General features: G+C 41.4%; 1 protein-coding gene across 1 annotated transcript; it reads right to left on the bottom strand.

The window, feature by feature from the left end:
• Positions 1 to 302: 302 nt before the first annotated feature.
• LOC149458555 (E3 ubiquitin-protein ligase DCST1-like) lies at positions 303 to 12,353 on the bottom strand. Its single transcript, XM_089682001.1, has 14 exons — positions 12,182 to 12,353; positions 11,090 to 11,215; positions 9,466 to 9,540; positions 8,549 to 8,817; positions 7,549 to 7,729; positions 6,876 to 7,019; positions 5,177 to 5,298; positions 4,898 to 5,052; positions 3,315 to 3,414; positions 3,121 to 3,216; positions 2,805 to 2,931; positions 1,470 to 1,586; positions 834 to 976; positions 303 to 662 (listed from the first exon to the last, which is right to left on the bottom strand). Exons 1-14 carry the CDS (start codon positions 12,351 to 12,353, stop codon positions 303 to 305), a joined length of 2,187 nt encoding a protein of 728 aa, XP_089538127.1.
• Positions 12,354 to 14,129: the final 1,776 nt, after the last annotated feature.

The following is a 14,129-nucleotide window of genomic DNA, read 5'->3' as shown; positions in this document are numbered from 1 at the left end:
AGAGGAGAGAAAGCCGTAGGGATTTCAAATCCCGGCAGCTTTCTCTCCTCTCAAAGTATCGGTACCCGATGATCAGGGTACAAAAATAATAAAAAATGGTAGGCGGGTGTAAATGGAAACAAGTTCATTTACACCCGCCTGTACATAATGATTGCATGGACCTTCCAATCAGGCGCCTGTCTGAAAGGGTCCTCAAAGTCTCCTGTACTTTTTTTCTTGATTGTAGTTCCAGATGTTTAGGCATTATAATGAATCCATATTTCCAGGGAATGTCAAAAGCCAGTCTAGTCGATGTATGGTGATCAGTCACTGCCTTGCTCGCTGTCACTGTAATCGGGACCTAGAATAAAATCCTCATATGGCGTACACGCATAGCAGAATTTTTTCATGTCCCTCCAGCACTGGCGGCAGTAGACCGTTCCACAATCAGGCTTTGGACACACAAACGAATTCTTCGTCTCACTTTGATCACACACTATGCAGTGCCTTCTGATGAACTTTCTCAAAAATTTACATTTTTGATAGAGAGTTCCCATGGTGGTCTTCAGATTTTTCCGGTTGATACGGGCTTTACTCATGATTTGCTTCCTTTTGACATGTGCATAGGTGGCCCGCTTACGGAGTTGCTCATTATAAAGGAAGAGGACTCTCCGTTTCTCTCTCTATTGGGGAAAAGAAAAGGAATCAATTAGAAAAAAACACATTCAAATACATTTAAAGATCGATTGACACTAAGTGGTTACAACCTGCTAACATAGATAATGATCAAGCACAGGACCACAATGCAGCAGAGATGTGCGAATGGGTCCTTAAAGTTTGTGTATGAGACTTACTTGTGGAAAGTAGTAAGATGCCACAACTCGGCGTAGGCGGTAGAAGTAGACCTGAAAGACTGACATGAAAAGCATTGCCAGTATGGGTAGACAGGTGACGACGTAATCCAAGCCTGTCAAGGCAGTGGGTTTTGGGAGGCACACTATGGGAAAGAGAGATTAAACGTTAGAACAATGAAGAATTGTAATATATACGGATACAATATGTTTGTATTTGCTAAAACTAAAATGAGCTTTAGTAACACCTGTAGTAGCAGATTTGCAGATTCCAGCCATTCTGCAGAAAGACCACTGCTTCCACAAAGAGAGCAAGGCTCCTTCTTTGCAGCATGCTGGAAACGGGAAGGCTTTTCTACTTAAAGCGAAGTTCCACCCTATTTGTCTGGCTTATGCCAAAGTGCATGGCATAAGCTGCCACTATCACGGGGGTGCTTCTAAAAGAAAAAAAAAAAAGACCAGAACTCCGCTTTAAGCTATAGCTGCTTTCTAAACAGTATCTATTAAATACTCTGCCCTCCAATGGACCTCCAAATTCACTGAAATGGGCAATAAGAGTATTTGGCTTACAGCAGCTTTTCTTCCTCTAGTGTCTACAAAATACTGCTTTACAGGATAAGCTACCATTTGTATACTTACTTTCATTACTGCTGGTCTCAAATGTATTTGATGATGAATTCAAAAGACCAATAGTTCTTCTTAATAGATTTGCCAGCATGCTGTCTCCGTCCACGCCGACCTCCAGCTTGTGATGACCTGTTGAGAGAGAATGCAAGATTAGAATCAGGCATTGTGACAAGTTTTGAGTAAAATGTGTGACCTATATTTGTTGTCTCAGGCCCTTCAATTAGGAATATTGTTGCGTGTACTTCTGAATAATATAATCACACACGGGACCCCATTTGGCCTTGTTGTTCAGTGGATAGTTGCATCCCTATTTGAAGCACTTGGAATGTATTCTACTGATTTAAGCACTTTAGCTCCAGAAGATTTACCCCCTCTCACGACCAGGCCATTTTTTGCTATACAATGCCGCGTTACTTTAACTGAGAATTGCGCGGTCATGCAGCGCTGTACATAATGAAATTTGTGTCTTTTTTTTCCCACAAATAGAGTTTTCTTTTGGTGGGGTTTGATAATCTCAGGGTTTTTTATTTTATGCGTTATAAACAAAAAAAAGACTAAAATCCCAATAAGCCTATATTGATTGGTTTGCGCAAAAGTTATACCGTCTTATGTACCGGAATTTATATATATATACATACATACATACATACATATACACACACACACACTAGTAATGGCCGGGATCAGCAACTTATAGCAGGACAGCGATATTGCGGCGGACAGTCTGGCACTAACTGACGCTTTGTGGGAACCAGTGACACTAATACAGTGATCACTGCTAGAAAATATACTCTGTCACTGTATTAATGACACTGGCTAGGAAGAGGTTAAACATCTAGGGTGATCAAAGGGCCAACTGTGTGCCTAGGCAGTGTTTTTATGTACTCTGTGTGCTGTTTTTACTAGGAAATCTACTAGGTTTTTTTTCTCTGCTTTGCAGAGGAAGAAAATCCAGCAGATTGCCGCTGACAGAACACAACTCTGCCTTGTTTACATAGGCAGAGCTATGTTCTGTCAGTCTTCTCAGCGATCAACAGGTACTAGCGCTTATCCATTGGCCAGTACCTGTTGATCAGCTTCTGCTGTGTCCCATCACAGCAGAAGCGGCGCTCGCCCCCTACGATGGAAGTGCAAAATCATGCATTTACACATGATTTAGCACAGAACGTCCACCCTGTAGCAGTAAATCTGCTATAGGGCGGACAAAAAATGGATAAACTGAAAGTTCAATTACGAATTAACTTAAAGATCTGTGAGGTGCATATGGTATGTATGTAATTTGTGCTCCCCATGGATGAAGTGGCCTGTGAATATTACCGTCGCCTTTTCAGTAAAGTTGATACTTACTTGCAAACACATAAGAAATGTTCGAATGCCTCCTTATTATATCCAGAACGTGATAGAGGATCCTGTCGAACATCACTAGGATTGTAAACGTCACGATGGGAAAGATACATTGGCGTAACTCCGTCATCTGTTTAAAACAAGAAAATGTTCATGTTAAAGTATATCTAAAGCTACATTTTTCTCAGTTTTGGATAGAGTAGTGAGGAAGTTTGAGTAGCGTGTACAGTTGCTTTCCCTACAATATCCAAAATAGAATGTTATGTTTACATCTATTATAATAACTGCTGATGTAGCAGGCACTAAACAATGTACTTACCATTGATGAGACCTCTGGTCCCTGGATCTTGGGGCTAAAAGGAAAAATGAATTTTGAAGTTTCCCCTTTCTTCATCGGCAGTAGATATCTTTTTTTCTGCAAAGACAATATAGACAAATCAGAGGTTAAAGTTAAAGATCAAGTTTAAATTGAATGATCATTAAAGCCATAGATTTAGATGTAGAATTACTTACTTGTTTCCGACGCCTTGCATCTATCTGTCTGAAGTAGGTTGTCACATAGCAGTTGTCATATCGGATGTCAGAATTATATCGTGTGGTGTACATGAAGGCACTGTAAAGGAAAAAGAGATTAGTAAAATGAACTATATACAACTGACACGTACAAATTGTCTGGTAAGGATGTATGCATGTATACTCCTTCACATCCTACAAAAATGATATATTCTGGAGCTTTTAAGGTTTATGATGTCATTGTCAAGAGTGCTTTGCTTTCATTAAAGTGGATGTAAAGGCTCAAGGTTTTCATTACTTTCATGCATTCTATGCATGAAGGTCAAAAACCTGTGTCCATCAGACCCCCAATACTTACCCGAGCCCCGTCTTCATCCAGTGATGTGCACAAGAGCCTCGGCTGTTTCAGGTCTCTCCCTCCTCACTGGCTCCCACTACTGTCAATAACAGCCAGTGGGCCAATAAGGAGAGAACGGGGAAGGGACAAGCCGCATCTGTGTGTGAATGGACATACAGAGCAGTGGCTCGGCAGCGAGCCTTCTTGGGTGCCCCCATAGTAAGCTGCTTGCTGTGGGGGCACTTGGCAGGAAGGAAGGGGCCAGAAGGGCCGGCGGGAGACCTGAAAAGAGGAGGATTGGGGCTGCTCTGTGCAAAACTACAGAGTATGAGATGTTTAATATTTTTTTTTTTAAACAAAAAACTAACCTAGAATATCACTTTAAGGAAATTCAAAATGTTCTCTGAACAATGCTCATGCTGATTGAGCGATCTCCTGTGTTCACTAACAGCAAAGCAGCAAGGGACTCGGAAGCTAGTTGTTAACACTTTAGTAGCAGTGCTTACCTTAGTGATTCCCAGCTATCACGGGTGTTGGCCAAGCATGACACATGCATACTTACATTGGTCCAAACGGTACCAATGTGACTAAAAATAAGCATATCTAAACTTCTAGCAGTATGGAGGAGAGGAGGATTGAGTATAGAGATCTTTTTTTAGTTATGTTTCCTAAACCCTACTCACTGCAAGACACTTTAAAGTGTATGTAAACCCAAAAAAGGTAATTTATCGCCACTTACTGATCTTTAGATGTGCTGGCTGCATTTACATTTGTTTGCGTCTGTTGATCACTCACTGTAATGTAAATGTAATACAGCAGCATTGTCACCCTAGGCTATTTTTCTAATTTGAACTACAAACACCTCCCCAACTCCTGATCCCCATTACGTAGGGAAGGGAGTAGTTCCCTAGTTCACAGGAGAGAAAGCTGATAACATTTTTGAGATTTCAGATCAGTGCACAGGAAGTGAAAGAAACCGGAAATCTCATAATTAACAGCTATTCAGCTGTACTTGCAGAGAATGTTCTTAGTGTGAAAAATGAAAATGAATGCAGCCATCAAGCCTAGGAACTGGCAAGCTGCTTTATATTGGATTTGTGTTCTTGGGTTTAGATACACTTTAATGTCCTAATTTACTTCCTATATATTTCCAAAGTCAGTTTGAAACATTTAACTTTTTGAAGACTCCCTGCCAATCATCATTTCCAACTGTGGTGTAGTTTGAGAAAGGTTTTGGAATACTTACGAAAAGAAGATGTAAATGAAGGTGATCGCAGCGATGTGCTTCAGGACATTTGCAATACTTTCCAATATTACACTTCTCCTTTCCACGGCGATGTAGATACTGTCCTTTATGTCAATCTTGGTCACATTTTCTCCAGCACCAACGTCGTCTTCCTTCTGTCAAGATAAAAGGGGAGGTAAGTAAGACATATGATAAGAACGCTTAGTTATACTGTAAGAGATTCTGGAAGAAGGGTTAATGAGCGTTAACCAGTCAAATTGCTTTGACTACCACACTTACCTCTTTGATCAATTTGCTGGAAATCGAACTGCCCACGTTGCTTACGACCGAGCTGAGTTTATCATATGTTTCCCCAAAGTTGCCATTCATGGGAATATATTTCTTGCACCATGCGTCTCCAACTAAAAAAAAAAGAAAAGAGAAAAGATCCATCATCAAACACGAGTTATAGAGGACACTGTTCACAGTTGTATTTCTATTTATTTTTTCCTTTGAATGCAATTACCATTCTTACAGATCAAAATGCTTTACTGGATGCTGGTAACTAACCATAAATTGTGCACCAAATCTAGGCACCTTTTTTTATGTTACGGTAGCGTGAGAAAGTGTTAGACCTCCTGCACTGTTTTGACTACCATCCAGGGCTCCATTAAAGACATTTCCTTTTACTTTCTTGCCTGCTGACATTTAATTAGGCAAGAAGTGAAGGAAATGCTTTAAAAAAAATTACAGAAATAAAAAGGTTTTTGTGAGTTGAGGGAATGCTAGAGTCCCTGTCAGACATTTACATTCTATTAAAAAAGAAAATATGTGCTGAGAGCGCGCACCCTGCGTGCTCCCAGCACACATGTCCGACACTCACGGAAAGGTCCCAATCTCCTCTTTCGATTGGGACCTTTCCTGATAATGTGACCGCCGTGACGGCGTGTCACGGCGGTCACATAACCTTAAACCCCGCCCCGCCTCCCAGCTTCTGGAACCCTTAAAGGGCCGGGAGGTGCCATCGCCAAGGGGTGAACACGTACAAAACTGTGTCTGCAGCGTCAAGAACAGTTACTATGTAGCAATATAATTTTTGCTCCATTGCAACTTCTTTTGTTCATGTAGGCTAGGTTCACACTATTGTGGGTGGTTGCAGGAATCACAGCTGTTCTTACACCCGTAACCACCTGCAGCCAAAACGCGCCGCTCTTTACAGATGCGCATGTCTGCCCTTCATTCTTAATGGCTCCTCCACATATCTAAAAACAGTGAATTTGCGAGTGCGGGAACCGCAGGGAAAATGCACCATGCTATTTCCAGGCCATTGCGGGTTAAAAATGGTGCAGGAACCTTTTTCCTGTATGAAACGCAGGCACAGCAGCCCATTCAAATGAATGGGCTGCCGTGCCCAAGTATAACGCAGCTCACAGAGCCGCAATAGCATGAATTTAGCCTTATAGCAGATAAAAGGGGAGGGCTTTGATGTGCATATAATGTCAGTTACATCAACCTTGCATGTAATGTCAGTTACATCAACACCGGCATTTCGATCAGGTCTGCTTGTCAGTTCTTTAGGTGGACCCCATTGGTCTGGAAAATAAAAGGAAAAGGACTGCATCCCTTTTGCCATTTTTCCAGAACTACACGTGACAGGTAGGAGGTAGCCTTATGTAAACGAACATTGAAATTTGTATACACCGGCTCTGGTCCACCTGTGTCTGCTGGGCACAAAAAACTGACATCCATCCTGTTTGGCTCCGATTCATCAGGGAATATGCTCACAAACTCCCTGCTGAGAGGAGCGGACCCCCCCGAAAAAATTGTGTGTGCTAAAAAAACACAGACTTTTTTTTATTGTAAGTAATGACAGTTATCTGTGAAATTATAGGCCCATAGCTGAAATGTAAAAATTGCTGTGGTCCACAAGGGGTATACTTGCAATTGTTAAACTGGGTCATATCCAAATGATATTGTTAAATGTAAATGAGGTACTTACTGTTTAGGATGCCGCACAGAAATGAAAACTGCAGTGGTAAACACAGGACATGGTTGATGAGGGGCACTGCGATTGTACGCATGCAATCCGCGTGTTTTGTTGCAAACCACTCTTCGCATTTGGTGATGCCAAGTCCGATGACATCTGTGAGGAAAGAGAAAGACAAAGATTAGACAAGCAAAAAAATGTTTTAAATGTGATTTCAATATTGTTGAATCTTAAAGCCCCTTTCACACTGTTGTTCTGATAGGGTCAGGAGGATCCTCCATTCTCCTCTATTCAGCGACGGATGTAAACGGACGTGTGTCTATTTATACCGCCTACCTTTAACCCAATTTCATCCGCTAAAAGCAAAAACGAAAGGGGAAATCCATTCCCCCCGTCTGGTTGGATCGTAGGGCAGTCGAGTGTAAACGGACAAACGGTGTGTTTACATCCCACTGTCCATAGAGGAGAGGAGGCTGTGTCCATGTCCGCTCCGCTTATTGCGAGACCTGTCATCCTCCCGCTCCACTCTGCTTAATGGGGGACAGATCCCCCAGTGAGGATTCTGCCCTTTGTGAAAGAAGCCTTTGATTCTTAAGATTAAGACATCTTGACATCTCTTAGTATCTCCACAGAATGGTGTGGAGATGTAAAGATAAAGACTTTGCAGATGATCTTGTATACTTACATTCACAACGAAGCATGCTTTTGATATCGAACTTTTGCTGTGTTGTGTCCACCTTGATCTTTCGGTACAGCTCTTCTTCTTTCTTAACGTTGTATCCACTTTTACCTTCCACGGCTTCTTTAGGTTCCTTAAATTCTGTCTTCACGTCTTCTCCAAGGCCCTTGAAGTCACCCGTTTTTTGCTAGAAAACATAATAGAGAACTCGCTTAGATTTCATGTACCCCACAAATGGTAAACACCTTTATTTTAAAGTATGTAGCATAAATACCAGGACCATGTTATGGAAATCCCCTTACTGGCCAGACATGGGCAGATGTGAACTTGTTTTGGCATTAGTATACCATGGTGTTAATGAGCCCTATATTCGCTTAGCAACAACACGGGGTTTGGGCACTATATGATGCTTACCCATTTATTTCCAGTGTCATCCTAATGCACCGGACACTCCTCACACTGCAAAATCTATGCATTGCCTCTGGATGTGTTGGGACAAAATAGGTGGCAACTCCCCAAAAGCAGGCTTAGTAGAGACCACACAACTGTTTCCATAGCATCATTCCCCCACCAGCCAAATTAACACCCTCCCTGGCAAGCAAGATTGTACAGCTTTTTGGCCTACAAGTGACATTTTCCTGTTATAGTATGGTATTAAGTGTTTTTCTATGTCATGCTCTTGATTGTGACAGTATGGTACTGATGGTGTCAGTATGGTCCTGATTGTGGCAGTAAGGTACGATTGTGTTTCTATAACATGGTCCTGATTGTGTCATTATGGTACCGATTGTGTTTCTATAACATGGTCCTGATTGTGTCATTATGGTACCGATTGTGTTTTTATGGCATGGTCCTGATTGTGGCAGTAAGGTACTGATTGTGTTTTCATTGCATGGTCCTGATTGTGTCAGTATGATACGGATTGTGTTTCTATAGCATGGTCCTGATTGTAGCAGTATGGTACTGATTGTGTTTCTATTGCATGGTAATGATTGTGTTTACTTACCATTACATTCTTTAGGATATTTTTCACCGGTGTTGATAATATTTTCCATAGCATCTTGGTGTTATTGATTTGTAGCTCTGCCGTGCAGCCAATTGAACGGGGTATCTCTGTAAAGTTGTGCTTGAGATTAGCCCCTGGACCTGCATATATTGCTGCTAAAGCAATAATGAGTAGGCACGCACGTCCTTCCTTTCCAAGTACATTCGGTACAATGATCAGGGTGGTGCATCTGAAATAGGTGGACAAGCCCCACCCACTAGCACAAATCACTAAAAAAAAAGAAGGAAAAAAGTGTTACAGATATAAATACATTGTCAAAATGGGAGAAATACTGCAAATAATCACTGAAATAAAACTTCAACCAAAACATTGTTTAGGTTTGGGATAGGGTGGGGAAGGAACGGTTCTTCTGTTGGGCTTTTATTACTACAAGTCTCCTTATTGAGTCAATTTCTCTTCACTTGCTGAAAACTCCAACAAGGCTGAGCCTTTGCCAAACTGCTGCTGCTCTCTGAATACCTTCAGGGGAGATTTCCCATTTCTTGATCCAGGGACAGTGGTGACCAGGACCGGAAATAATGGGAAATATATTTAGTAGTACTATTAGTAGGGACACCCATAGTCATGAAGAACCTGTCAGTGATCCTAAGCCTTCCCTATTCAAAACCAAAAATATTTGAATTGTCATTTTATTTTGCATATCAGACAGAAATAAGGATAATTAAATAGAGGTTATCTACTAAAACTGGAGAGTAAAATATCCGGTGCAGCTCTGTATAGAAACCAATCCGCTTCCAGGTTTTATTGCTAAAGCTTCATCGAAGAAGCTGAAGTTAGAAGCTGATTGGCTGCCATGCACAGCTGCACCAGATTCTGAGCGCACCAGTTTTAGTAAACCTCACCCGTAGTGTACTTACCTGTTAGAAAATATAAAATGGATATTTTTATCCAATCTGGTAGTTTTAGGGGGTCAATCATAAGGAGGTAGATGACTGTTGAAGAAAACATAAGAAAACATGGTTAGTTATGAAAATGAATACAGCACAGACATTCTTTACATGTATAGAGGTCAAAACCTTAAAGTGACCCTGTCACTACTATAAGGCCAGCCTATGCTATATACTTACCTAACCAGAGGCGCGTGTCTTCAAACTCCACTGGTTTACAGGTGTTCCAAATCTCAGTAGTCTGCACCCCACACCAAGCTGTGGTCACTTCCAGTGGACTCTATACCCTATAGGGACGTTCAAGCCAGCAGGAGACACAACAGCATGTGGGGGGTAGCAGGTATTCACACCTGAAAATGTTGCATACTCCCCAAAGCTGGGGAATCAGCAGAGTTTGAATACACAGGCTACTGGAAAGGTAAATCTTTACTATTTTATTACAGGTGCTTATATAGCACCATCAATTTACACAGCACTTTACACATATATATTGTACATTCACATCAGTCCCAAACCCTCAAGGAGCGTACAATCGAAGTGTCCCTCACTCACATTCTTACATACTAGGGCCAATTTAGACAGGAGCTAATTAGCCTACCAGCATGTCTTTAGAATGTGGGAGGAAACCCACGCAGGCACAGAGAGAACATGCAAAGTCGAGGCAAGTAGCGCCATGGTTGGGATTTGAACCAAAAACCGTAGTGCTGCTGGGCAGAGTTGCTAGCCACTTAACCATTGTGCTGCCCTATACCACACCTTTTTTTAACAAGCTAGTCTTAAAGGCTAAGCTCGCCTTTCATAACATGTCACATGTTTACTCGTATCCAGGGTGTAACATGTTACATGCTACTAAATGAGCAGCCTCCTCTACCCCCTTCACCTTTCCTCTGGACCTGCTGTCACAGCTTTTAAAAAAACGCAGCCGAGAGGGGCTCCACCCACCCGGCACTGTCATTTATTCATAGAGTTCTCTGAAAGGGAGAACTACAACTTCCGTTCGGCATTGCAGCTGGTGGTTTGTAGTTCTTAATGAACTACCAGGGCACTGATGAGTGCTGTAGGTAATTCATTGATTCCTCCTGTCATTCAGTAACTTCCTGCCCATACAAAGTTGTTCTTCAGGCTTTAGGGGGGCCGGACTGTGGCCAGAGAGAGTTAAAAATGCCCTGACATCAGTGCCCCATCATTGGTTTTAATGTGAGGAATAGTACACCATTGTTGATATCAATGAGATGAGTAGTGCCCCATTGATGGTGTCACTAGGAGTAATGGTGCCCCATCTTTGGTGTCAGTTGGTGGAATAGTGCTCCAAGGACCAGATAAGAGCACACCACTGCTTTACAGGATCCTAATAAAAAAATTATTCTACCCGCAAAAAGATGTGCATTTTTTTTTTACTGGTTACTGTATGATCATTTTTAGGAACACTGCTGCCCAACTAATATATCTGAGCTTGTCATGAATACCAGAAGTCACCTTCAGGAATAAATGGACAAAACCAGGGAGAGTCCCTGACGATCTAAGAGAGATGACTACTATGCATACATTCTACTATTCAACTAAAAAAAGTTTAATAAGTGAATTAGATTCTTACCAAATCCTATGAGGCCCCCAAATCCAAATCCAAAGAAGAATTTGGATTTTTGAAAAACATCTGTTTCCTCGAATAGGAAGTTGTTGATAATTCGGGGAAAAGCGAAGTCTGCAAAACGTTTCAAAGCTAAAAAAAAGAAAAAGATAAATTGTTAGATTCCTTCATTGATTTTTCTCTTGTATTTGAGAACTCTGCCTAGCCTATGTTTGATCAATCTAAGGGCCTGTGAAATCTCCCAAATAAGACATGGATGGGGAAAAGAAATGTGACAGGGGTTATAACCCTCCCTTACTCTATCCAAAATAAATGTTTTGCCTATAGTCCTACATTAAAGGGAACCCCAGTGTTGTAGAAGAAGATTCCTAGCAGGTATGGCTTCCAATCTTTTCTCTGTTCTGCAATACCAGCCTACCTTCTAGCAATTTTCTTCATAGGGCTCACATTCACGTTGGTGTAAACATTTCACCGATCCTATTACACAACTTCCTGCATAATGATCAGTAAAAATTTGTGTAAAATGGTTGTTTGTTTTTTTTTCCAGTACCTGCATCTGATATAGCTTTCTGGATTCTATGTTATGGATCTGAACGCAGGGCCTGTTTACACACCTGTGTGAATGTCGACATTGAAAACAATGCAGCTGCGTTCAGATCCGTAAATATAAAAAAACTCTTATAAATGCGCTTTTTTATTTTTGTACAGCCATGTGAATGAAGCCTGAGCACTTGTATGTATTTTAAGTCATTCTTAGCTCACTATACTTTAAAAAAATATAAATGTTAATGAAGGTTGGGGCATGCGACGGCTGTAATTACATGTAGAAATAGCAATGTGTACACCTTGTCCTGTATGCGGGGTGTACAGGGCGAGCACAGCCAATGGTGGTTCTGTGTGTTATAGAAAACCCATCTAGAAAATATTGGAGAGTCTAAAAATAAACTCATTTCAGCTGGAGACGATCATGTGACCCGCCTCTACATAACTGTCACATATCCAGGAATATCTGAATGTGAAGGACCCCTCCCCCCCCCAGATCACGGTCTATGGGAATGTTAGTGTTATAGGTAAGACAAATGAAGAATGAATCCTTACTTGTTTTGGCACGTTTTGGCTTCTTCATCTTCTTCTTGCGTCCGGTTTTGGTGTGTCGAGCGCCATGATGATGTTCATTCACGGCTGTAACATTTTGGGTGGGCGCTTCCATGTCTGAGCGCACCACCACATCCTCGTCGTACATCTCAATGATGGTATGCATGGTGGTCATTTTTGCGATCAGTAATCTATAGTCGAACAGCTCTCTGCTAGCACTCCTCTCTCTTCTCTCTCCTCTGTGCTTCTGACCAGGTGACTGGAAGATTTGGTTAAGCCACTGCAGGGTGATGACATCACAGTGTAGGAGTTTCTTTTTTTTTTTTTCTTTTTTTTTTTTTTTTTGAATAACTTTATTGAGATGATTTTAAACAAACAAAAACCTGCAGGCTGGCAGGGCTGATCATATCACCATGGCAACCAATTCAAACAGAGGCTGTGTTGGCAGTGTGTTTACTTGGCTGTAGGATAAGATGGTGTAGCTCTGTTTTAAAGTGCAATAGAAGATAATCAGAATGTACCATGTCCTGCTCTGACTGCAGATGTGTTCTGATTTGTTCAGCTACATGAAAAAGGAAAGATGGACACATTTAAGCATTTTTTTGAATAACTTTATTGAGATGATTTCAAACAAACAAAAACCTGCAGGCTGGCGGGGCTGCTCACATCACCATGGCAACCAATTCAAACAGGCGTTTTGCCACGATTAGCGGCGGTTTTCCACAGTTGCAGGGTTTTGTTTTGTATTTTTAGAGGTTTTTTTTACTAAAAAATTAAACATTTTTGGTAAAAAAAAACCTCCAAAAACACTGATTTGCAGCGTTCTGTCGTGTTTTTCAGCGTTAGAGCGTTTTGACAGCTTAAAAACTCATCTAGGAACCCACTAGTCCTGGGTTTTTTTCCAGCCAAAAAATGTCCCTGCCAAAAAACGTTGATTACAGTCTATGTGTGCATGGACACCTAGGATAACATGCTGGGGGGTTTACTGGTTGTAGAAAAAAACATCACAGGCCAAAAACAGCCGCTGTAAAACGTCCCGTGTGTATGAGGGCTAAAAACATCCCATGTGCATGAGGGCTAAAAACATCCCGTGTGCATGAGGACTAAAAACATCCCGTGTGCATGAGGGCTAAAAACATCCCGTGTGCATGAGGGCTAAAAATGTCCCGTGTGCATGAGGGCTAAAAACATCCCGTGTGCATGAGGACTAAAAACATCCCGTGTGCATGAGGGCTAAAAATGTCCCGTGTGCATGAGGGCTAAAAACATCCCGTGAATGAGGATTTAAAGTGCAATAGAAGGTAATCAGAATGTACCATGTCCTGCTCTGACTGCAGATGTGTTCTGATTGGTTCAGCTACATGAAAAAGGAAAGATGGACACATTTAAGCATTTTTTTTAAATATCTTTTATTGAGATGATTTCAAACAAAAACCTGCAGGCTGGCAGGGCTGATCATATCACCATGGCAACCAATTCAAACAGAGGCTGTGTTGGCAGTGTGTTTACTTGGCTGTAGGATAAGATGGTGTAGCTATGTTTTAAAGTGCAATAGAAGGTAATCAGAATGTACCATGTCCTGCTCTGACTGCGATGTGTTCTGATTGGTTCAGCTACATGAAAAAAGAAAAACGGATTCATTTAAGCGTTTTTTTTTTTAGGTCTGATGGCAGAATTTAAAAATTGTGGCTGATTTAGGTAAATAGGCTGTGCACTGAACTGAGGGAAACATGCAAGAATAAAAAAACAGCATTTTTTGTTGGCACATGATTGGATGAAAGAAATCATGTGCCATTTCAGTTTCCCCTCGGATATAAAGCAACTGCACTAGCAGTGCACAGTATATTTACCTTTAGTAAATCAACCCCACTGTCTGTCCATCACTTTGGCATAGCCTAGCATTTTTTGGTTCCCCCAATGTAGCTTAATCCTACGTTCACATTTAGCTCTT

The sequence above is a fragment of the Staurois parvus genome, unplaced genomic scaffold (assembly GCF_062004578.1).
Source record: "Staurois parvus isolate SC_StPar_1 unplaced genomic scaffold, SC_StPar_1.0 ptg000283l, whole genome shotgun sequence".
In the NCBI taxonomy this organism is placed as follows: Eukaryota; Metazoa; Chordata; class Amphibia; order Anura; family Ranidae; genus Staurois; species Staurois parvus.
The sequence above is the reverse complement of the archived record's forward strand: the minus strand, read 5'-3'. Positions and strand labels throughout refer to the sequence as shown.